Consider the following 23,228-nt stretch of genomic DNA (forward strand, 5'->3'; position numbering starts at 1 on the left):
CTGGTATTTAGCTGAAGGGACTGAAACAGCACATCACTCATTGCAGATTTGATGCTTTCTACCCGTAAACGTGGGACAATATGCCAATCCTCGAGGCAGCTTTGTAGATTGTTGGCTTGTTCAGCTTAGCGGTGGGGTGTACGGATACGAACCTTGGAGCGTTAGTGAGACAGATGCCAGTGGTGCCAGCCTTCCTTTTTTCTCTTTCCCCCTCTCAAGCCCTTCCATTCTTTTTCTCCCCGAAACTTGGTGACGGATAGACACTGTGGAAGAAAACACTGTGTAGGATCTCACGTCCGCATAAGGGATGGGTCTGTTTTCTCCTTTGCCATCCTGCCAACATCAGTGTCACACGTGTCCACTGTCAAGGTGATGGAATTACACTAAGAAGAGGGGCGAACTGAGGGCCGGGGCGAGGCACGAAGGCTCGGGGCGGCCCTGGTGGCACATCTGGTGGTACATGGTTGTTGCTTATTTCGCAACCAGCCGCGATTTTTCCATGTTGAGTCTAGTAGCCTGCCGCCAAAGGAGCACCCGCCAAACACAGCCCGGCATAATGGCTGGTTATTAGTTTCTGCATCTCCCAATCTCATTCGAAGGACGGATTGTTCGGATTTGTATCCCTATGCACAGCCCTATCAGATATGTGCCTTCGGCGGCCTTTGATGCAAGATACGAGCAGCTGTGCTAGGGTCATTGCTCTCTTTTAATCTGCTGTGATGTTTCCTCTACCCTGAGTCCGAGATGCCAAGATTGCATCATGCATGATGGTTTCCGTACTTTCGTGTCGTAGCACCATTGCAACTAGTGGTCTTCTGGGCGAGATGTTGGGCGAGGCTCTCCTGTCTCCTGGAAGGCCCAGATATATTAATCTCATCGACAAGCTGACTGTCATCAAGTTGCTCCCATAGATTTGGATTGCCAAGACCACTCCTTGCTCTCAACTCCCGAATCCAGATCTCAAGCTCGTGGTCTTCTCGGCCGAGTACAATTAGCCCCGGAATTATGCCGGATTGATGAAACACAACCTCACCGGAGGTGAGTCCAGCTCTCCGAATTACAATGCCAACCTGGATTGGAATTATTACGCGAACGAGACAATAGACAACGTGAGAACTGAGAAACGGCCGTAACTTCACTGACGCCCGGGCTGAAGCCGCAGCGCAACCTAAGTACTGACCCTTCTGAGTTCACTCTAATCGGGAGTTCTGCACGCACACTGCCGGAGATCCGTCTAAGGCCAATAGACATGCAGAGGGCGCATCACACTATGCTCTATCCTTCTTGGCATGGACGGTGTTTCTGGACTGCAAGCCCCAAGTTGTCACGGCCCGTGACGCGGGGCATGGGTGGGCAGAAAAAGCAAGAAGGCAGCTTCATCTGACTTTAATCCTGATTGTGGCACTGTACAAATAGAAATGAAACCATGGATAGCTAACAGTCCATCCAGAACGTTCCCCGGCAACGCGCCTCTCCCATGCCTCAGTTATATCAAAGAAACGCTATGCTTGCAGCTCATTCTCTAATATACGGAGATACCGTGCAGCATCTACGGAGTACCCAAGATGCCGAGAGCTGCAAGTGTTTGGATGCTCGTCATTCTAGATCGAAGGGCTTGACTGAATTCCCGGCGTCACACGTGGAAGACGTACGCTCGATCCACGTGAAGGCGTGAAGTTGGACCCAAAAGGCTGGCATCGTTAAGAGAGGACGAGATCGTCCATCTGAAGCGAAGAGATAAAGATGTGGTGTACTCCGTACACATAGATATTCAGCTGGAAATATTCAAGGGTCTGCCGACGACTGGTCCGTCTCACCGTCCCATGTTACGGCAATATCCCCGCAGGCCGCGGCCCCGCCCCCATGTCATTGTTTCTTCTTCCAGCTGACCGATGCCCCCACACCGGTGAGGTTGTGCATGCAATGCCAGTGAAGTGACTGCAGACAGAAACTAGCACGCCTCGATCTGCCTGCAGCATGGTGGTTCTAGAGGCCTTCGTCTTGGTATGCCCCCTGACTCTCTCACCCCTCCCATATGCACGACTTCCAAACCAATCTACGTAGTAGCATCTAAGTCAGAGGTCACTGTGAAGATCTCATTGACTGGAGCATAGTGACGATATAGTACTGACTGGATCTAGAATGTCCGGGTACTTACTCTGCCATCAGAGCTCCCCCGTACAAACGTCTGGTCAACTATCCGTATACTGCCCTGAATCTCTGATTCGCCCGAATACTCATGAACTGGGTACAATTTCAAAGCGTTGGACAGCCTCGGGCACGAAGGCGTCAAGGAGCAGAGACCTCAAACTTGGCGGTGGAAACTTGATGTTCGCAAAGTTGACATGTAGCTTTTCATCCCCTCCTAGACATTCCAGTCACCTGGGTACACCCTACATGCACTTGTTTCTACCGAATATCACATCGGGGGTGGAGAAGTGTCTCGCTGCCCATTATTCACGGCGACAGATCAGGCAGGAAGAGTGAGATACTGTCAACGTTGCACCCTGACAATCCCTGTGAATCGAATTGCGAAAGATCTGACGAGAAAGGATATGGTAACCCCCGGTCCACAATGCTTGTGTAGCTTACAGATGGATCATTTCTGTTGAAAGTGAGATCTGAGAGCTGAGGCTACGATGGGGCACACGGAGCCGTGTTTCTACAACTCCTTGGCTAGAGGGCCGCGGAGAAGGGTACGATACACGCGTGCTTGCAGACGAATGCGAAAGAGAGTAATTACTCGATCCTCGAACCAGGAGTCGCAACACTTTACGATACCAAGCAAACCACGAGCCAATGAAAAAAGAATTCCAGGCATGCAAAAGCAATGAGTGACAAGTATCCTTGTGGCATATGTTGAATATGCCCCGACGCACATCCTCAAGCGCCCGCCCAAAGGCATCACATGCCCTCTCCGAAACGCATCGCCCACCTGGGTCTAACATGTAACGATAGACGGCTAGATCGCGGTCCATCGCAAAAGTACTGCGGCAGCAATGACTGGAAGAACACTGACCAGTTCACCCAACCCCGCAAACTCGGGCGGAATCCTGGCGTTGACAAATGCGCCAGCTCCGAGGAGAATGGCAAACAAGTTGTACACAAAGCTACAGCAAAAGTTGAAGGTGATCCTGTGAATAGCCTTCTTGCTAATGGCAATGATGGTGAGAATCCCCCTAAGACTCAGACGCATGAGAACGACGTCCGCGGCAGACTTTGCGACGTCGGTTCCCTCGCTCATGTGCACGCCAATGGTGGCCTGGGCCAGCGCAACTGCATCGTTAGTCCCATCGCCACAAAATATAACGACTGGCTGTTTCGGATTATTCTGTCTGGATCCAGAACTGTTCGAAAAAGGTTGAGACAGGAGGTTCTGGATGTACTCTTGCTTGTCTCCAGGGGTGCATCGGGAACGAACATTGAGATCAGGGATACCCAATCGTGAAGCTGCTGTTCGAACGGCACCATCATCATCTCCGGAGAGGATGTGAACAGAGATTCCGGAAGCCTGTAGAGTTGAAATGGTCTCATGAGCATCTGTGCGGATAGAGTCTTCAAGGCCAAAGACAGCAACTAAAGAATTATCAATAGTGAAGCAGAAGGTTGTATAGCTCTGTGATAGGACTGATTGGACTCTAGAATCATTTGAGAGACCAAGCCAACGCGAGTTGCCAGCTCTCAGAGTAGCTCCGTCAAGTTTCGCCTCTATACCCTTGCTCGTCAAGGTTTTCAGATCCATAACGGCTGTAGGTGCATCATCGTTTGCCTTGAGATGAGTGAAAACAGCAGCAGAGACTGGGTGTTTGATAGTACCGACGAGTCCGAGAAGCAACGATCTCGTAGTCGCTTTATCTTTGGTAAAGTATGCCTCATGCGCAACTCTTAGTTTTCCAGTTGTAAGAGTTCCAGTTTTGTCAAAGACAACGTGCGAAGTCTTGTAGGCAAGCTCAATGCTGTCAGCGGATTTGAAGACAACCCCCTTTTCGGCAGCTACACCGCTCGCAATTAGAATGACCATAGGTACCGCTAGGCCTATAGCACATGGGCAAGATACAATGAGAACGGTGATGGCGTATGTGACTGCCTCGATAGTTGCTTCAGAGCCAGTCTGCCTGCGTACAGTGATGCCAACGGCGATCCAGATTGAAAAAGTGATGATTGTGATGGCCACAACTACCGGCACAAAGTACGTTGCGACTCTGTCAGCAATGTCCTGGATTTTTGGCTTAGAAAGCTTGGCCTCGTCGACCATCCCGGCGATATTGCTGATGGTGTTGTTGCTAGGAAGCCTAGTTAGACGAACGGTAAGAGCCCCGAAGCCATTGATTGTGCCCGCAATAACGGATGATCCGGTAGTCTTTCCAACGCTTCCTGGTTCTCCGGTCATCATTGACTCGTCAATTTCCGAGAATCCTGAGATAACTGTTCCATCGGTAGGGATTCTGGAGTCTGGGACAACTTTGAAGATATCTCCGTACTGAAGAAGGCGGGCGTCGATCTCCATGTCTTCGCCAGCTGCGCTGATAATCAAAGCTGTCGATATCTGGAGAGATCGTATCGAGATGGATTCGGCGGCTTTTTGTCGCGCTAAAGCGCTCACATACCGACCAACCATGATGAGAGTTACAAGAAGGGTGCTTGTCTCGAAGAATTCGCCAGTCGAAAGGGGTTTGTGAGAGACAAGAAACCCAAATGAGACAACGGAGAAGATGTACGCAGCACTTGTGCTGAGTACAATCAGCAGGTCCATCTCGATGACCCTCGAAAAGATTAGACTCTTCAAAGCTTTTGGGTAGAAGGGCCCGGCGATTGCAACTTGTACAATCGTCGCCAAGGCCAGAGATGCCGAGCCATAAGCAATTTCTCTCTTTGGAAGGGGTGCCCAGGCCATAATGAGAACGGGAATAGTTAGGATAGTTGAAATCAGTGTGATGAATCCCATGTTGCGAATGTGCTTACTTCCAGCCTCCAAAGAAGGGTCTGTTCGAAGTGGCGCCAGAGTAAGAGGCGTTTCCCAGCCCTTTTCAACCAGATCGCGGGCTCCAGCGACCTTCGCATCAAATGCTACACGGACACTAGCCTTGTCTACAACGCGTATGTCTGTGACTCCATTGGGCCATGGCTGATTGATGAAGTCCTGGGGATCGCAAGGGCAGAGGATGTCAACACTGGCAGCACCCTGCGTAGTAATCTTTTCGCATTTGAACTCTGTGGTTCGTTCGAGATGCTTGATGACTTCATCCACCGAGCCAGCGCCGATGTTCAAGTCGAATTCGGCTCTCGCCAATACCAAGCTGGTCTTGAGGTTTTTGACTGCCTTCACTGTGGCCAGAGTTCGCCTGAGCTTGGTTTCGCATCCAGTGCAGGTCATACCAGAAATGCTCAGAACGACGTGTTCCTTGCCAGCCAGGCCCCGTTCGACATCTTCGCTGACATTCTTGGACTCTTGCGACAACGGTGGGTTGGCAGGTCCTGGTGATGACGTATCGCAACAAGAGTCAGCGCATGATCCAGCGCATGATCCAGCATTGCTCAAAGCTTTTCTCGGAGGCCTGGGTTTCGAGCAGCAATCATCCTCGCATGCATTCGATTTGATACCAGGGCTTGAAGGACGAGCAAGCTTTTTGCTGCACTTTCTTCCCGCCGGACTAGAAGGGAGGTAACCCATCCTGGAAGCGCAGCAAGAATCAACTGAGATGCGATGAATAGATGCGGACTTCTTTGGATACTGCTCCATTTCGATGGAGGAGCGCTCACGGGGAGCGCAGCAAGATTCCTGGCCGAGAGCTAGAAGAGCACGACAGATACAGCCCAAGGCATCAAGCTTTGACTGGTAGATCTCACGAACGCTCCGAGAGTGACCTCGGCATGCCTTGCCGTCTCGGCCACCAGTGCAATTATTATCAGCGGAGCCTAGGGCGGGTTATGTTAGCAATTAGGGATTACAACCTGTTTGGAGAGAAATCACCTTTGCGCAATTGATGTGGGTTTGGCGACATTCCGTTGGTGCATTCCCGCAAAGCGAGGCGATCGATGCAAGTAGAGTCGCAGCAGGGTGAAGTCTTGCCCTTACAACAGCTGGGTGATTTGTCTCCGCGAATGTCAGGTGCAGAATTAGATGAGCAGCATCCCTTTTTGCCATTGTCTGAGCAGATCTTTGGAGCTTCATCACTGTCGGATTTGTTCATAATGACTGCCTTGTCCGCAATCGTTTCAGTTGGCGTGGTCTTAGGACTGTTGACCGGTCTTTTTTCCTTCGCCGAGCCACAGCATCCTGACGAGCAGTCCTTAGTTTCTGGGACACAGTAGTCCTGACTGGGTTCGGGAGCATTGGCGGAGGCCGCATTAGACTTGTAGGAGAAGACGTCGCGTTCAGATTGGCGATCAACGCCAGAAAGTTCCTCTGAGAACTCATTGGCAGACTCGGCGATGCTGTTGTCTTGAGCGCTGCGTACAGTAGCTTGATCGTTCTGAGACTTGCAGCAAGCGTCCACACAGATGTCTACCTCGACCTTTGGATGGAGCGCAATAATCGTCTTCAGCTTGTGCCGAATCGATGTTGCCGTTGTTGGACGCGGCGCAGCATTGCTGGAGAGCCGTGTTTCCAGAGGTTTGATCCCTTCCATGATCGGTATCATGGCATCCGGCCACCTTAGTATCGGATACGACATTCAAATCGCTCTCTTCGCTTTCGCAGCAGGTGTCGACGATATCAGGGACGCCGCTACCCGATACACTTGGGAGCGGGGCGCTTGGAGGAGGGGCGTCATTAGCGACAGCTTGATCCCGAGCAGGACCGCAGCAGCCCGATCCACAAGCCATTGGAGAGTTCTTCAAAGTAATAGTGCGATTCTCCTCGTTGCTCTCAAATTGTGGTTGTGACTCCAGCGTTTGATGGGACGCGTAGATGAGATGACACGCTCGCGGAACCTAACGGGAGCTTCCGCAGGAACTGCGGGTCCGGTCTCGGAGGCACGTGCCCGGAGAGGTGGATTAACTCAAATCCTTGTCCGGCCTGCTTTGGTAATTTTTGCTCCGGGATCCTGGCAGCTACAAGTGAGGTGGCGGTGCATCTAAGGGATTGGGGCTCCCAACTCTCCCCTCATCTCAAACTTCGATGCAAGCTATGGCAAGTGAGTTTGATGGATGGAACCAATTGACTTCAGATTTGATTTGATGCACTAAAGGATTTGGTTTCTGAATTCTCGGAAGTGGAAAATTACGCCTTGTTTTCTCCTCTGTCGCTGCGGGCAAGTACAACATGAGGTATCTTGAACCAACTTCTGCTGATGGCGAATACGTGAGCAGTTATCTTTCCCAACATTGTCATCGTAAGTAACTTAACAATATACAAGATTAGGATGTCATTAGGCTCTTCAATTCAATCGAGAACCCCCACACGCGATGATCAACAACTTGTTTTCTTTTTCAAGCCAAGGCCGTTTCCTCAAAGCTACTCATTCAACTCATCTCCGGAAGACTACCTTAGCGGGCCCTCACAGACTTTTGGCTCTTCTTGCTTGACTTTCCAGAGGATGACTTATGGCGCTTAGAGCTGTACTCCAGCTCAACCCTGTAAGCCGCGCCCCGGCTTGCTGAAGTTAAAGATTCATAAGACGTGTTACTGGGGGCAGATGATTTGTACGAGTTGTTGCTTCTTGAAGATGAGCCTGATGTGGATGGTGAAATAGTCTCTTCGTTTTCGTCTACAGGGGGAAATCCATTGATCTTGGATAGGGCCGAACCTCGGCGATGAGAACGGCTAGAAGAGCCGTAGCCAAATTTGCGGCTGGCAGTCCCCTGACGGAGCTCACTGAACGTCAAATCCGGGCTAGTTGTTCGGGTTGGGACTACACCGATCGGTCAGTTTCTTGCGCAAAAGGTACAAGTTGGAGGATGATTAAACTTACGGTAACGTGCACATTCCGCACAACATCCATGATCGCAAGTCTCAGACTCATCAACAGTGGCGCCGATGCCATAACCCGATGTGGCTTTTGGCATTGTGCACCAGCCTTGGGTATTGGGACCTTGACTGCACTGACAGCAGGTCCAGGTGCCACCCATCGCCTTGAATTGGCAGTTGATCAGAGGACAGTCGACATTGCTGGGCTGGGCGGTTGCATAGCTCAAATGTGAGCATGGAGTCTCTACACCTGTTTCAAGGTCGATCAGGGCCGAGGGGCAGTAGTGCCAGTTGATCGAAGTATGCGAGCAAGGGTGCAAGCGAGGGTGACCGTGACACATAGTGAAAGATGGCGATGAAGTGATGCGCAGATTTGTTGACACTTGACGGCGTGAGCACGCACGCACGACTATGGAATATCTTGGAGTAGAAGAAGAACGACTTATGGCGGTGAGTTTTACTGGAATAAGTCAACCCAAGCAGCTTGTTGCATCTTATATACTTCATTTTTCGGCTTTTTTAGTCACCTTTATTTACACATGACAAGGCCTGTACAAGATAACAGTATTTCCATGATCAATGTTCCGTCCAAATTGCCGATGAACGCCTCTCTTGGTTTCTTTTCTCATATCTACTGACACACGTTCACTTCTTGCCAACCATCTCGAACACGACCCTCACTTCATATCTCATCTGTCATCATCTCTCGCTCACCGACAGTAAGGGTCGTGGTACCCTGGGTAAAACATGGCCCCAACTGACTGTTCCTAAGAACCCAATGTCTCGGGCTGCATACTGAATGGTTGGTTGGTGTGTTGCATCCAACTTGAGGATGCGGAAACATAAGCCAGGCAGCCAATGAAAGACCGAGTTTATGCGGCCAAAAGTCTCCCAACACGCCCTGTTCAAATATGGGTGAAGTCCCCGACGGATAATGGCAGCTTTGTGTTACAGCGATCCACCTGTTATTGTAACACGACGATCTCGGCCATCACATGTGTTACGCGGCTTACATCGGATCTATGGAAATAAATTCCTCCACGAGTGGTTTGAGCAGCGGATGAAAAGCCCGCCCTCCTGGCGCCTAGGTCCGTAAGATCTCGCTAGGAATTTTGACTCATGACTATCTTGTATTGGTCTAAAGGATGGTTGCACGATGATCACGATCCTTTTTCGGGGCTGATGATAGCCCCTATACTTAGCCTCGCCAATCGGCTGCTTGGGAATCTGAGTGGCCGGAGGAAAAGTGGCGTGAGTTCAACGTACGAGTGGTAGAGGGCTGGATCGGAATGCAAGAGTGCAGGATCTAAGGTTAAGTTGGGTAGCTGCTTAAGGTAACCCCTGTTGAATCTATCCGATCACGATCTCGAGATCATGTTCAAGTGAGGTAATAACAAGTACATGATCTGAGAAAACCATGCGGGAACGCGGCACAGCAACTTGTTGTGATGAGATTTTAATGAGTTAGGAAGATTCAGATAGATCGCACAATGTGTGAGACAATCCAAGGTCTGAGATTCTCCTGCAAGCACCCATCGCCACTAGCGATGGCGATGACTGCCATTATGAGGTATTGTTGATTAACTTGATCACTACAGAATTATTAAAGAGAAAACAAGTGGAACCCAACATGTCTGTCCCGTCATCCTCCAATGATTCATTATTCCCCTTGGTCCAAAGATACATGTATGTTGTCCTAGCATCCAGCCAAATGATGAACTAATGCAGAGTCTTCGTCCTTCTCTCTCGCCCCCTCAAATAAAAAGACGTTTATTGCCACATGCCACCTAATCCACTATTACACAATCTCTTTGGAAGGTTCAACCATCTATAGCGGCAGTACACGTCGAGCAGCAAATATGTTCGCAGCGATACTCGTTTCCGTCAATGATCATGATGCAACTGCACCTGCCTCCATCATTCCAACCCTTACCACACCAGCAGCAGTTCCAGCATCGATTGCGGCTTTCGTATGGGCAGTTCGTCAAGGGGCACTTTGGTAAGGCTCGCTGGTCATAGCCTGGAGGGGGGGGATAAGCAATGTTTTGCTGGGTGACATCTTTGCAAGTCTTGCGCTTGGAGGGATCTCTTTTCGAGGATGCAGTTGCTTTTGAGCAGTATTCGATTTGAGTCTGAATATGCTCGCAGGGCAACTTGAACGCTATCGTATGGCACATGCTGTCTTGCCCCGAGGTTTTCGAATATAATCGTGATTGTTGATTTCAGGATCTCGCAGATGAAAGTCTAGAAAGATGGAGGGGCTGGAATTGATGAAATGCAGCTGGGAGTTTGGAAGCTCAGAGATGATGTGATGCTTGATGATCAGATGATACTTCTTCTCCCTGGAATATCAGTCGACCATTCTGAGGATTCTATCATAAACTATATACTCAGAGTTTTTGGATAGAGATCAACAGAAACAGGAAGGTTCGGCGATCTGCTCCGACCTGTCGGTAAGCATGTTGAGGCGGCCACGATTTCCTCCCCTTCCCCTGCCGATCAGGAACCACTGCATCGGGTCTCAAGCGAAGGCTTTGGCGGCCTGTTCGCGAGAGGCGAGCAAATGACTCGCAATATGCATCCAAGATCAAATAGTTTATAGGGTTATTGAAAGAAAAACGTGGCAGCCAGGTCTGATATGTATCAGGGACCGACTTCGGACGCATTGAACCCCGGAGCTGGATCCGTACCTACTTTTCGTGAGAAAGAAATCGCAAAAGACACTTCAGTCAGGCAAACGTGCGAACCATCTGTGTGAAACACGCAGTTGAAAAGATAGCATCTCGATTGGTCTATATTGTTTCATTTGTTGCAAAGGCTCCCAAGACTCTTCGTCTCCATCACTGAGCCTCGTCCGTGGAGCTGGGCTCGTGGTGACCAGCCAGGAAGCAAGTTGATCGCCAGGGGGCGCTCTCGGCCGATGACAACACCCCCTGCCCAAGGTCATCTCCAATTTGACTGGTCTTCATCCCAATCCATGTACGACCTGACATCAGCTGCTGGACTAGGGCCTAAAAGCCTAGACTCTGATATCCATTTTTCACGGCCCATGAAGAGCCGAGAACTTGGATGTGGCGGCTGGTGAACGAGCATCGAGTGAAATATGGCGCCACTTCTGGAATAGCAAATCGTCGGTCTGTTGAAAGATTCCAAATCACTTTTGCAAACTCCTCGTGTATTCTTTCAGGTCTCCACATCGTCGCCTATCAATAGAGCTGGCTCTGCGAATCCCTTCAACCTGTCTTGCTCTGGTGCCGTCCTCAGAACTCAGGTGTTAGTGTCCGCCGTGCAATTTCTGCAAACTCGGTGGTAGCAGAAAGTGTCTGGACTCTTCTTCATTTTGTGTCGACACCAGCGAAGGGTGTTGCTGCCTCTGCTGCATTGACAGCAGGTCCAATAGCCATTCAACTCTTGCAAACGGCAGCTGCCAGCGCTACAATCGGGAGAAATAAGACAACCTCCGGTTGCGCAAGGATTATCAAAATCAACGTTCTGGACAGCATTGGAAGTGACCATATCGCAGGGAGTCTGGAAGCTGCCATCTGAATCTCTTCCAGCATCTATGCAGAACTCCCAGTGGAAGACATTGTCAATCGGCCGAGGGCACGGTTGAACATGATGATGGTGAAGGTAAGACCAAGTGCACATGGTCGAAGTCCTTGAGCTGAGTTGAGAGATGCTGAGGTAGGTTTGGTTTCCACAAGGGCTGATGCCGTGTGTTCTTCCCCGTTTAGGTATTCAGAGGTAAGAATGTATCGAAAATGTCGAGACCAGGAACAGAAAGAAGTCCTAGACAATATGCGGAGACCGATCTCAAGGACAGGAAATTCCGTGGTTTATCGAAATATGACGTGACACAAAGATGCGAGCTCCGGACAGATGTTTTGTGTAAGCAGTGGGAGCCAAGAGACGGATCGAGATATTGCGGACTCCAGGCGAACTAGGTTTACTGACTTCGATGAAGCTGAGTGTCGTTCTGGGTCAATTTATGAACAGAATTCCGATAGAACTGGTTCCCGCAAGTGGGCTGCATCTGCCAGATGAGATGACAATGAGTTGCTAAGTAAAAGCCAGGTGACTCAAGGAAGCAGTTTGATGTTGATTGGGACGGTACTCTGTGATTTTTGATGCTGTTGCTGCCAACTATTTCTGACACCTCTAAGTGCAGATATGAACGCTCTTATACACGATATTATTTGACTCTTCACCAGTTCCCTGCCGCCCTTCACATCTGCTTCTCGCTGGATTCAAGGATTGGGAATCTGGCTCATGCCAAAGCCCCAGCTGGTCATTACCACGCTGTTGGGCCCTAACCACTTCATCTCTCAGATGTTTGCCTCATGGACCCTGGGAAAATGGCACGATTTCTCTTTCAGGCTTCAATAATTGGCCGCCATTGTCAAACCCATGGGTCGCATTCCTGACTGTCCCTCCGGAGAATGGCAAAGCACGTGGCTTGCGCATGCTTACCGGTCTTGCAACCAGGGTTCTCTTCAATGTGAAGTTCCAATGATACCAAGAGAAATGAGACACAGAGACACACTTTTGTAACAATGCACAACTTTGGAAAGATTGCCTTTTCGTCGCCCATATGGAGGCCACATGAGATGGGCATGGCAGTCAGCCACAAAGGCGCTGTTCACCCTAGCTCCCACGAGTTGCCAATCTCATTTCCGGGCTACTGGTCCCGATCTCCAAGGCTGTTTGGACTAGCGATGATATTTGTTGATCATCGTGACGTTCGGTGGTGTTCTGGAAACCCCCTAAATTCTGAGCAGCAGCTTTCTCGAAGCTGAGATGGGACAGCACCATGTACCCCAGAGATGCCTTGTCACAAAGTGGATGTACAGCATTTTCGTGTGCTCCCGGGCCTCACGCTTCAGTTCCACGAAGGACTGCTTGCTGCCAATGATGAGAAAACGTCAATTCTTCCTTGTCAATGCCAGTGTAAGAGATTGATGACTCAACGCATTTGATTCGTGATCACGTCGGCTTGTTCGAGGAGGGAAGAGGGGTAAGCACAATGAGATAACATGACGTACAGAGTAGAGGGCTCTCAGCCTGTATCCGATTATTCCCTTTGGCCCTGCCTCATCGACAGCTGTAAGATGTGATTCAATCTTCGATTTAGGTCCGGGATCGAGATTTAGATGTTCACTAGCAGGGTCGAGTTACTATCGATTGACTCCCATGCATCACCGGCGTTTGGCGCGGTTAATCAGATCACACATGATTTAGTCCACAGTCTTCAGCCCGAAGTTCGCGGCAGTTATGTGTTCCAATTACGGGATTGCACCATAGATAACGGACATCAGACTCTGTTGGAATATTCTTGCGTGATTTTGGCGCTGCTATTGGTGACCACCAACGGTCCCGATATTCGAGACTCAAGTAAGAGAGCTCGTACAAGGATCCTGGCATGTACCAGCTAACACGTTCATTCAGTCATGCGGGCGCAACTCCAAAGAGATGGTCTAGCCAAAGTTACAAACATAAACCAAAATATACGACAACAGTGTTCGGTCAGTTCCGACACAGAAGGTCAAAATACTGTAAGGCACGTCGAATTGATCACACATTACAAGGCGCAGCTGCTTCTGTGGCTGTTTTAGATGGTGACACTGCAGGGGATCAGCAGGAAGTGCGATAAAGGTCTGGCAAGTCATGCAAGTTAAGAGTAGAGGCCGCGGATGGCTGGTATCGAGGCTTCCTGGCGTATTCTCCTGGTGCCGAGAAACCGGAATTTCATTCTTCAGCGACGGGGTGGCTGAAAAGAGACACCAAACACCTCAGGCAAACCTTATCTCACTTGATGGACCGAAGAATCATGATCTTGTTCCTGACCAGTAGTCTTGATCGAGTCCTACTATCCTAGGGCTTTGACCTTTCGCGTATTGTTAGACATCGGGTCGGAATACTCTTCCAAATTGGGAATTCGTGCCGAAGATATATCATTTGAGAGCACATCCGCCTACCGAGACTGAAATGCGGCTGTTTCTTCCCGTCGGCTACACAAGGTCAAGCATTGGCGCCACGGTTACCAGCAGAGCCGGGAAGGCGTAAGGCCTTCCCCATTGAGACGCGCCTATATCAACCAGAAGGACTGCTGGAGCCGAGAAAACCACGAAAATATTCAATAGCTTCGCTCCTCGAGCTAAACGAAAGCTTACGGCCGGAGAAGTCGGAGGCTGCTAGGCTTCATGGGAAGTTGAAGCTTGAATTGAACGAGATGAGGCTTGAGATTTCAACACCGGCTGTCACACAGAAGTGTCTGGATCAAATTGGGGCAATGTTTTGGGGTGGCACAGAAGGCCTAGATCTGAAAGACTGAAGGTTGTACGAGTGGAAGCCCTGAAAGTCCATGTCTCAGTAAGCGACATTTAGCGCCGCCATGGAGAGGCCAAATGATCGGGAAGTAAAAGGATTCGTCAGTAAACGATTCATAACGCCTAATAACGACCGAGTAGGTATAGCAGCTCTATCCGCAGCTGTTTGCTAATGTAGCTTTGGTTTACAGAGTACTTGCTCTTCATACTAGTAGTCTGCGCTTGTCAGCAGCATGTTACATAACCTACGCGAGGCAGGTACGACTGATCAGACAAGCGCATAACCAAATGATAATACGATGACATATGGAGGGCACATTCTCTTTGAAGCTGCGTGTTGCGATTGCTTAGTGAAAAATAGCAAATTTATCGGTCAAATCTTCAACGCACATCACCTTTCATGAGAATCATCGACCGTGTGTCCATCTACATCAAGTGTCTCCAGATTCTACTACAGAGCAACCCAAGGGTTATGTAAATGTCATGCAATCATAAGCTCCTGGATGATTCACGGAAATCTGAAGGGTTGCTAAGACATTTAAGCCCCTCATGGTCTCTTCTTCGATGGTAGAGGAGTGAGCAAGACAGTTCACCGCTCCTATCGCACTCGTATTGGTCTGGAGTGCAGCATTGGATGCCCCTCCCGAAAATCAGCGTGGAAAACATGAAATGGCATGATCGTCAGTCAAGGGAGCTCTCCATGAGCCGTTTGCATTCCAGACTTTTCATAGGAAACGCCGATCACCACGTTCCTCCCCGCATACTTCGTCTGAGCCATGTTAATGAGACTCAGCTAATAACAAGCGTGGAGAGCTGGAAATCCTCAGCCGCTCCACGAGAACTGGACGGCAGTTGACTGTTCAACCCCTCGCCCGCACCCGTAGTTGCCGGTGGTTGTCTTGCCGCATCTAGGCAAGTGGTGATCCACGGTTTGAACCTTCTTAACCTTGTTAACTTGGTGTTGTCTCAGTACGGAGCGGGGCACAACCAATCACTGATATTCCCTTACTTGCCGGCCCGTTCCTTGGGCTGGGCCAGCGGCTAGCAGCATCAAACACGGGCTCTTGCGCCGGTCTGATATCACTCTTATTCCTCTTCATGCGAGTGTTTTCCCTTCCAAGATTCCCCAGCGGTACTTTGAAGATCACTTCTTGCCCTTCTAAAGATGTATGCGACGGAACCAATTCGGATTACTAGAGTAGCTACAAACATCATAAGGTAGTCCTTAAGAAATATCGAACATGGAAATCCTCTCAGCCGTATTAGAAGGTTCTGGCTCGAGTGAAGATCACCGAATCTTATCCCTCAGATGACTTGGCGGAATCCCGTGGCGGTAAGCATTTCTAACAGTTCACGTTCCATGTCCGGTTGCGATTATGTGTCGAAGCGCCACGCCGTTCCAGTCCAAAGTCATCACGACTTCGAATGTATCCCTCCACAGCCATCGAGAGACTGCGGGCTGAAAGGTCCGCGAACGACGAAGGCGAGAGACTAGGCCTTCAGACATGATAACAAACCTTCGCTAATCGTGCTCAAAAGTGTTTAAATCCCCTTTCCCATGACTGCCCTGAAGCAAAGCTAGTCGAGCAGGTTCCTATCATTTATCTCGTAAGGCAGCAAAAGAGTTGCATCACGAACCAGCCACCATGTTGGCCCTTCGCCACGTCTGGATTATTGTAACCGATGTTGCCAATTCGCTTTTTGGATCACCCTTTTTCCGGGATGGACCTCAACAATACCTAGGAGCCAAGTTTAGCTGGTCTCACATCGACCTGGAGACTGCCGGACATGACCATCTCGTCTTTACGCCTCCTGGCAGCAACATTGATAAGTTTGTCTGCGACTACCGTCATATGAGAGATAAAGGCTTCAGGTCATGTGGCACTGCAGACGATCGGAGCTGTTGGCTTCGTAATCCGAAAACTGGGGAAGAGTTCAATATCACAACCGATTACGAATACAGGGTGCCGCAAGGTGTCAAACGTGTTTACCACCTGAACGTCACAGATGGCTACGTCAATGCGAACGGTCTGAATTTCACCGAAGCAAAGATGTTTAACAACTCTTGGCCTGGGCCTCTCATCGAGGCTTGCTGGGGCGATACTGTCGAGATCCACGTCACGAATCTTCTCGCCAACAACGGAACCAGCGTCCACTGGCATGGCATTAGACAGAATCAGACAATGCACATGGATGGTGTCAACGGCATCACGCAGTGCCCTATTGCCCCCAATTCCACCTTTATTTACCAGTGGAATGCCACGCAGTACGGCTCCTCGTGGTATCACAGCCACTACTCGGTTCAGTACGCCGATGGTCTGCAAGCTCCCATTGTAAGTCTATACATACTTAGGTTTCCAGACTTGTTAAGAATCCTGTGCTAATCGTACTTCAGACCATTCACGGACCAACATCCTTCCCGTACGACGAGGCTATCGAGCCAATCTCCATGAATGATTGGGGTGAGTCAGGCTGAAACCATGTCTGCATTATCCGGTTGTGTCAAGCTGATGCTAATTAATGGATTCTAGCGAACAATAGTGCGTTCCAAAACCTGTACATAAGCCCATCGGCACAAGACATACTACTGAGTGGCTTCGGGAACATCGCTCGATTCACCGGTGGAGGTATTGAGAACACCACAGAGATTCCCCGTGGTTATGAGATTTGGTTCGATGACATTGAGCCCAACCCCAAAACGAGAGCGAAGCGGTATCTCTTGCGACTTGTCAACACTGCTTTTCAATCGACATTCGTCTTCTCCATTGACAACCACAACTTCACAGTTGTTGAGGCAGACTTCGTTCCCATCGAGCCATTCAACGCAACTTCACTCCTCATTGCCATCGGCCAGAGATACCACATCATCGTCGAGGCAAGGCCGGTTGTCAACAGCACGAACCCCGATGCTAATATTATACCGGATGATCGCAATTTCTGGATTCGTACGCATATGCCACTAAATACTACCACAAACCAGACAATGGAAGGCGGCGCCACGGTGGACGCCAACAACTACATGAAGACTGGTATCCTGCGATACGACAATTCCAGTACAGCAGATCCTACTAGCACGGCTTGGAACATTAGCCTCGTCGTCTCAGATACTGAATTCAACGATAAACTTGTGCCCACTGTTCCATGGAAGGTTGGACCACCCTCAAATGGCCTTGTTGGTGAGCAGTTCAACGTCGCAGACCTGAGCAATGCAGCAAACCATAATGGACCATATTCTACGGCCTTTTTCTCTTTCGAACGGCCAGATAGCAAGGACGTGCGACCCTTCCAGACCACGTACGGCAATCCTACCTTCTTGAACCTCGACAACGTTGGCGATGAGTGGCCAACAGGATGGGTGGTTGTGCCCGAGAACTATACCGCAGATGACTGGGTGAGTTTAATTATGTATAGGACATTCTGATGGAATCTGTTACTGATTGGTGATTCCTCGCGTAGGTTTATCTGGTTCTTAACTCCGACAATAACGATAAAACTAAACACGAAACGTTCGGCCCTCATCCCGTGAGTAGCGATAGCAATAGCCCCTGCCTAGAACCTTGAGACTGACTTCGTTCAGATCCACCTTCACGGCCATGACTTTGCCATCGTCCAGCAGGAGGATGATAAGCTATGGGACATAAAAGACTTCAAGCCCAACAAGAACAAACTGAATAATCCTCCCCGTCGGGACGTGGTACTCCTCCCCAGAAGCGGTTACGCCGTAATCGCCTTCAAATCAGATAATCCTGGCGTGTGGTTGATGCACTGCCACATCGCTAGACACGCCTCCGCCGGCCTGTCTTTGCAAATCATGGAACGACAAGCCGAGGCAAACATTATTTGGCAGCCCGGAAACTCTATGGCCCTGGATAATGCCCATAAGCTCTGTGCTAGCTGGAATACTTGGGCCTACGACTGCAAGAACTACTGGCCTGGTAACTTGGGAACAGACGACAAGCCGGATTATCCTGCCTGCGCCAATGCCACCAACCTCCAGAACGATTCTGGAGTCTAAAGGCGGATATTCATACTAATGGGATAACGAGTTTCAGTGAGGTAGTGTGTCAACGAAATTGAGACGGTCTATTTATGACGAGGGGAGGGTGGGAGGTGGAGGGCCAGTAAGAGATCATGGTATGAGAGCGCTGAAGAGTCGGCCAAGGCGACCTGTCGAAAAGAAATCGATAAAGATAGCAACATGACTGATGTCCATGATTCCCGATGAATAACACAAGCGGCGGAGGACTGCGACAGCAAGACCAGTCAATACATTCCATCGGAGCAAACACCGTAGATGCTGCTCTTATTATCTCTTCTTATCCCCTCAGCTCTTCCGGCCAGACGGGTCCATGCAGCCGTGGAGCCAATCTTCCATCAAATGCCAAGCTCACACTTAGCCCAGCCAATGAGCACATTGCCATCGTATTTTGGTGTGGTATGCGACCCAGCGGCGCGGGTGTCGCGTGGCTTATCAGACGGGCGAGAAGCAACGGCCAAATCTGATGGTGGCGTTCTGCGTCTGCGCTGTTGTAAATGCATGTAAGCGCTGACTCCCAGAACAGATATACGAGGTAGCGGTTCTTTTCGAAGGGACATCGTTCGGGACAGCCCTGACTTATGTTTTCCAGTCTCATCATCCCACGTCGCAACTTCAGAGCAACAAAGACAAGGTGAGAGTAAGCATGGATGAGATGTGTGAGTTGGCAGTGGATGCTGTAGAGTGGGTGTCTGGCTGGCCGACTCTGTTACTGGCGGCGAATTTCCTGGGATCAATTCCGATGAGACTTGTTCGAAATCATCTTCATAAACCCTGGTTAGAATCACGACCCGAAGTCAAAGCCTCGTCTAAGACTTGTGAGCACCTTCACACATCACCTACGATGCCGTTCACAAAGTTCGCCGAGCTCCCCGCCGAGCTCCGCCTCAAAGTATGGAACGAAGCAGCAGCTGGACCCTCAATACACATCTTTGATGTCTGTTTCCCGTCATGGCGGGGTACTGATCGAAGCAGACGGGCCTTCCAGTCGATAGAAGGCAATATTTCAGAAGACAACCACGCCAGATGGACAAAGTACAGAGACTGCGTCTTCCTGGATGCCCTCGAAGCCGGGCCGGCAGAACTTGCGCGGCAGACGAGGATTGCGAGACATATGCGAAATCCATCCGTCTACAAACAACGACAGACGATGCGGCTAGTCTGCTCTGAAGCCTCGGCAGCGGTAGAGAGGCGGTTGAAGGGACGGAGCATGAACTCAGTCTATCTTCCCGGCCGAAACCAGAGGATACAGTACGACAATGAAGAGGACGTGCTGCTCTTGCGGTTCGGAGACGGCGGTGCTCTCACAGATCTCAGCCACGGGGTTCTATTCGGCGAGTTTGAGGCGTCCGGGGTGAATAACCTGACTGAGGTGCTCGAAGGGCCGTGGAGCGCCGAGATGGCGGAGACGTTGCGTGATGCGCAACTCATCGCTCTGGATATTGCGGAGACGTGGACGCCGGCGACGGTTGGAGCGGCGATGTTTGAAGAGGTGGCGTACTTGGCGTGTTGCATACAACGAGGACTTCGAGTACTGTACTTGGTTGACCATTGCCCCGGCCGATGTACCCGTTGCGAGAAGCAGAATATCACGAGATCTCAGCTCCAGACTCGTGGTGAACTATACGATCAACTTCACAGTCGAGATATGGACGCGGCTAGACTGCGGCCAGCGGATGTGATTCATGGCGTGGGCAAGACATATCGGGAAGTCTTTGATTTGGAGGGCATGGGTTGGTCGGACGAGCACCCGATCTACATGTTTGCGAGGGTGATGGACGAAATGATCAGGAACCAGCAGGCAGACGCGGATACGCAGGATTTCGAGGGGATCAGGGTGTTGCTGGTGGAAGACGATGAGTTGGAGGGCGTGGACAACACCACGATGATGGATTGTTTTCCGGACGGCCGTTCGGAGGTCGCCAATGAGGTTTTGAACATGAACCTACGGTGGTCGAGCTAGCGACGTGGGTGAGAATGTGAGACTGTTTGGTGCGAGAAGTGCGAGATAAGCTGACCGCCATGATGAAGACCGCTTATGCCAGCGAAGTGAAGTGCTTTGGTCGAATCGGCTGACGTTGGGCAACGCGAAGCTGGTTTCGTCGAAACGAGGAAAGCTGAAACGAAGGATGCGAGCTGAGGAGGGACACCTTGCATTACTATAATCTCTGGAAGAAGAGACTGTATTGACAACAATGTGGCCGCCGTAAACATTGACAAAACGTGCTGAAGCCCACCAGTTTTTCTCTACTGGGAATACCTTTTGACGCCATACTATGCATATACCACGCAAGCTCAAGACCACACATACACGTATAATTACCTCGCTAGAAACTGTGAGACGGTCCTGTTAGCAATGGGTATCGGGACAGGGGATGATGGAGGCCAATCTTACCGTATCTCATAGGAACCCGCCCTCGTCATGTACCGCACCCACTTGACGCTCGAGTAGTTACTCTTTTCAAACACCTTCAGGTATCTAACCAAAAGGCCTGAACTCGTAAACATCAACAAACTAAAGTTGAGGCTCAGAGGCGGGCGCGACCAGGCGCGCTGGTTGGTCATGCTCGTCAAGATGGCCTCGGCACTCAGAACAAACTCGCTCTGTCCCGTAAACCGCCCAATTTTCCACACAATGTTGTTCTCGCTGGGCTCGTATTTTGCCTTGCCCTGGGTGCACCGTTCCGTGATCTTAGCAGTGTTGAGCGGTGTAGGGATGCGGACGACGACGTTGGTGGCGAAGAGCTTTGCGCCAAAGTTTGCCTTGATGCCGATGCTGTATTCGACCTTTGTGCGGCCGACCTCGTTGACGATGGCGTGGATCTTGAAGGGGAGGTTGACGTTCTCGGTGGCGCGGTAGCGCATGAGCTCGAACTCACCGTCGGGCGGGACGAAGGAGATGATGCGGTCGCTGTCGAACTTGCCGAGCTTGACGCACTGGTGGAACTGGCAGTCTTCGAGGGTGACGCTGCCCGCGGCGGCCTTGGTGGCCTTGGTTCCCATCCTGTTTCCGCTCGGTAGACTCAGGAGCCCGTCGTTATCGAGAAGTAACCGATCGTTGAGGCCGAACTTGCACTCTGGGGTACCGGAGAGGTAGGCGCGCATGACAATCTGACCAGTGACGTCGGCGCGGAGGACGGCTCCCGTGGCAGACATGAGGAGGTTGACGTCTTCGATCACGTCGACAAAGGCCTCGTTCTTTCTGTACTTAACATCTGCCTTGCGCCACGAGAGCGCGCCTGTTGCCTGCATTGTAATCTTGGCCGAGTCTTCAGCAGCCCGTTCTGTCTTGACGCCTTCGGTGGTGATGTACATCTTGAGGGTATCGGTCTCGGTGTTTTGAGGGTAGCCAAAGTCAATGATCTCTAGATAGCAGGCGTTAGAAGGGCACACCAATAACACACCAGATTGAGTTGGTAGAAACATACCGTCGAGCAGCTCATAGACAAGCACGAAGTTGTTCTTGACAGCCTCCTCATCAAACTTGCCAAAGTAGCCCCGTCCCAACGCAATTAAGCGATAGAGGAACTCAAAGACCAGCGCAGCATTCGCATTGCTCTTGGTAATGGCAACAAGGTAAATGTTTTCATGCTTCACATGGCTGAAGGTGGTGCTCCCGAGGGTCAAGATGGGCGACCGGACTTGCGAGTTCGAGATCACTTGAATCCGGAAGACGTCGGCAAGTCTGGGCCTACAATCATTGCGAAAGGCGCGGAAGATGAGGTTCTCGCCCTTTTGGTTGAAGATGAGAATTCCGGACAACATCGTGGCGGGTCACGGGGTGAGGGCGCGCGCGAGGGGAGCGACCACGGGGATTGACTAGCGGACGGGAACTCGGAGGGGCGCGTGGTGTTCACGGTAGTAGAATTGGTAGAATGGGATGTTGGTGATTATCGAGGCAAAGGGTCGCAGGCGGGACACGGCGGGGACTGCGGCGGGAACTGGCTCGGTCAGCCGTCAGGGGAGCTTCCACTTTGCGACTTGGTCGAGGGGGACGGTTTCGGGACCGGCGGGAAATTCTGCCAGGCCCCAAAAGGGTCCGGGCGGTGAAGCTCACGGTGGACCGGCGCTCCGTGCGGTGTGGGCTTCCTGGTCCATGCTTCCTGTCTTAGGTAAGCCTTGCCTTCCAGAACCGACTTATGTAATCCAAGGCACTCACGTGTCGACTCTTGACGTGAATAGTGATTATGTTAGCACAGTGCTTCCGGGCCGTGCTAATACGCCTTGACACCTTCACACCCGTTCATCCTCTTGCAACAACACCACCACCACCACACCTGAACGACAACAAGGCGCCACATTCATAATCCACAACCGCATGTCTACTTTTCCATTCTCTGGCGAGCTCTGGCTGTGATACGGAGAAAACGATATTGAGAACGGGGCTGTGTGTCCGAAAGATGTGTGTCGGGACCACGAGCCCTTGGCACCTCACCACCGGATTCAAGTGAAGCCATCTACCTGACAAAACCACCATCAATGCGACCACGACAATGACATGACGTTGCTGGAGGTCAGGACTCGACGAAACGTCAATTTGGATCGCTCCCGCAGAACTGGGAACCCTAGATTGATTGTCGATGGTTATTAGGTAGGCAATCAGTATTGATTGCTTCCACTCTTGACACTCATTAATCTCATTAACACAGACAGGCCCGAGTACCACAGCACCACCAACGACGCGGTTCACCACCACACAACCCCCAATTTCTCCAACTCGCTTGTCGTCCCTTGCGTCTTGCCTTGCGGCTCCCACCGCTCGCCACACTTGTGTCTATACGGATTAGTATGCTGATGGTACCTGTCTCCGTGCCTTGAGCCAAGCTACTTTCGCTTCGGCTTTCGATCCGCCAGTTCTGCATCGCGAGACTGGCTACCTCCGTCTTCCACATACGTTTTGCGACACGGTCGCGATGCAGTCTTCCGTGTTTAAATTAAACGGCATAGGCACGCCATT

At 50.7% G+C, this 23,228-nt stretch overlaps 6 protein-coding genes across 6 annotated transcripts; 2 read left to right on the forward strand and 4 right to left on the reverse strand.

Annotated features, from left to right (window-relative positions):
• Positions 1–2,962: 2,962 nt before the first annotated feature.
• Positions 2,963–6,191, reverse strand: BDP55DRAFT_553593 (copper-translocating P-type ATPase; the record flags this gene model as incomplete). The annotated part of the gene is made up of 2 exons (XM_060569307.1): positions 2,963–5,916; positions 5,972–6,191. 2 exons carry the CDS (start codon positions 6,189–6,191, stop codon positions 2,963–2,965), a joined length of 3,174 nt encoding a protein of 1,057 aa, XP_060429070.1.
• An 898-nt stretch (positions 6,192–7,089) lies between these two features.
• Positions 7,090–8,250, reverse strand: BDP55DRAFT_611536 (uncharacterized protein; the record flags this gene model as incomplete). Its single annotated transcript, XM_060571185.1, has 2 exons — positions 7,090–7,853; positions 7,914–8,250. 2 exons carry the CDS (start codon positions 8,248–8,250, stop codon positions 7,489–7,491), a joined length of 702 nt encoding a protein of 233 aa, XP_060429071.1. The 3' UTR covers positions 7,090–7,488.
• Positions 8,251–11,176: 2,926 nt separating this feature from the next.
• BDP55DRAFT_553540 (uncharacterized protein) lies at positions 11,177–11,557 on the reverse strand (the record flags this gene model as incomplete). Its single annotated transcript, XM_060569302.1, has 1 exon — positions 11,177–11,557. One exon carries the CDS (start codon positions 11,555–11,557, stop codon positions 11,177–11,179), a length of 381 nt encoding a protein of 126 aa, XP_060429072.1.
• A 4,324-nt stretch (positions 11,558–15,881) lies between these two features.
• BDP55DRAFT_553268 (multicopper oxidase-domain-containing protein) lies at positions 15,882–18,250 on the forward strand (the record flags this gene model as incomplete). The annotated part of the gene is made up of 5 exons (XM_060569275.1): positions 15,882–16,568; positions 16,631–16,697; positions 16,767–17,626; positions 17,692–17,757; positions 17,813–18,250. The coding sequence occupies 5 exons, from the start codon at positions 15,882–15,884 to the stop codon at positions 18,248–18,250; spliced, it is 2,118 nt and encodes a 705-aa protein (XP_060429073.1).
• Positions 18,251–19,115: 865 nt separating this feature from the next.
• On the forward strand, positions 19,116–20,234 carry BDP55DRAFT_553569 (uncharacterized protein; the record flags this gene model as incomplete). Its single annotated transcript, XM_060569305.1, has 1 exon — positions 19,116–20,234. The coding sequence occupies one exon, from the start codon at positions 19,116–19,118 to the stop codon at positions 20,232–20,234; it is 1,119 nt and encodes a 372-aa protein (XP_060429074.1).
• A 182-nt stretch (positions 20,235–20,416) lies between these two features.
• On the reverse strand, positions 20,417–22,128 carry BDP55DRAFT_167854 (AP-2 complex subunit MU). The gene is made up of 3 exons (XM_060565733.1): positions 21,700–22,128; positions 20,667–21,636; positions 20,417–20,605 (listed from the first exon to the last, which is right to left on the reverse strand). The coding sequence occupies exons 1-3, from the start codon at positions 22,034–22,036 to the stop codon at positions 20,599–20,601; spliced, it is 1,314 nt and encodes a 437-aa protein (XP_060429075.1). The 5' UTR covers positions 22,037–22,128; the 3' UTR covers positions 20,417–20,598.
• Positions 22,129–23,228: the final 1,100 nt, after the last annotated feature.

The sequence above is a fragment of the Colletotrichum godetiae genome, assembly GCF_030913485.1.
Source record: "Colletotrichum godetiae strain CBS 193.32 chromosome Unknown BDP55scaffold_23, whole genome shotgun sequence".
NCBI lineage: Eukaryota > Fungi > Ascomycota > Sordariomycetes > Glomerellales > Glomerellaceae > Colletotrichum > Colletotrichum godetiae.

Coding starts and splice junctions, on each gene's coding strand:
- BDP55DRAFT_167854 (XM_060565733.1), bottom strand. CDS start 22,036: ATGTTGTCCGGAATTCTCATCTTCAACCAAAAGGGCGAGAACCTCATC. Junction 21,637..21,699: donor TGTCTATGAGCTGCTCGACG/GTATGTTTCTAC, acceptor CCTGCTATCTAG/AGATCATTGACTTTGGCTAC.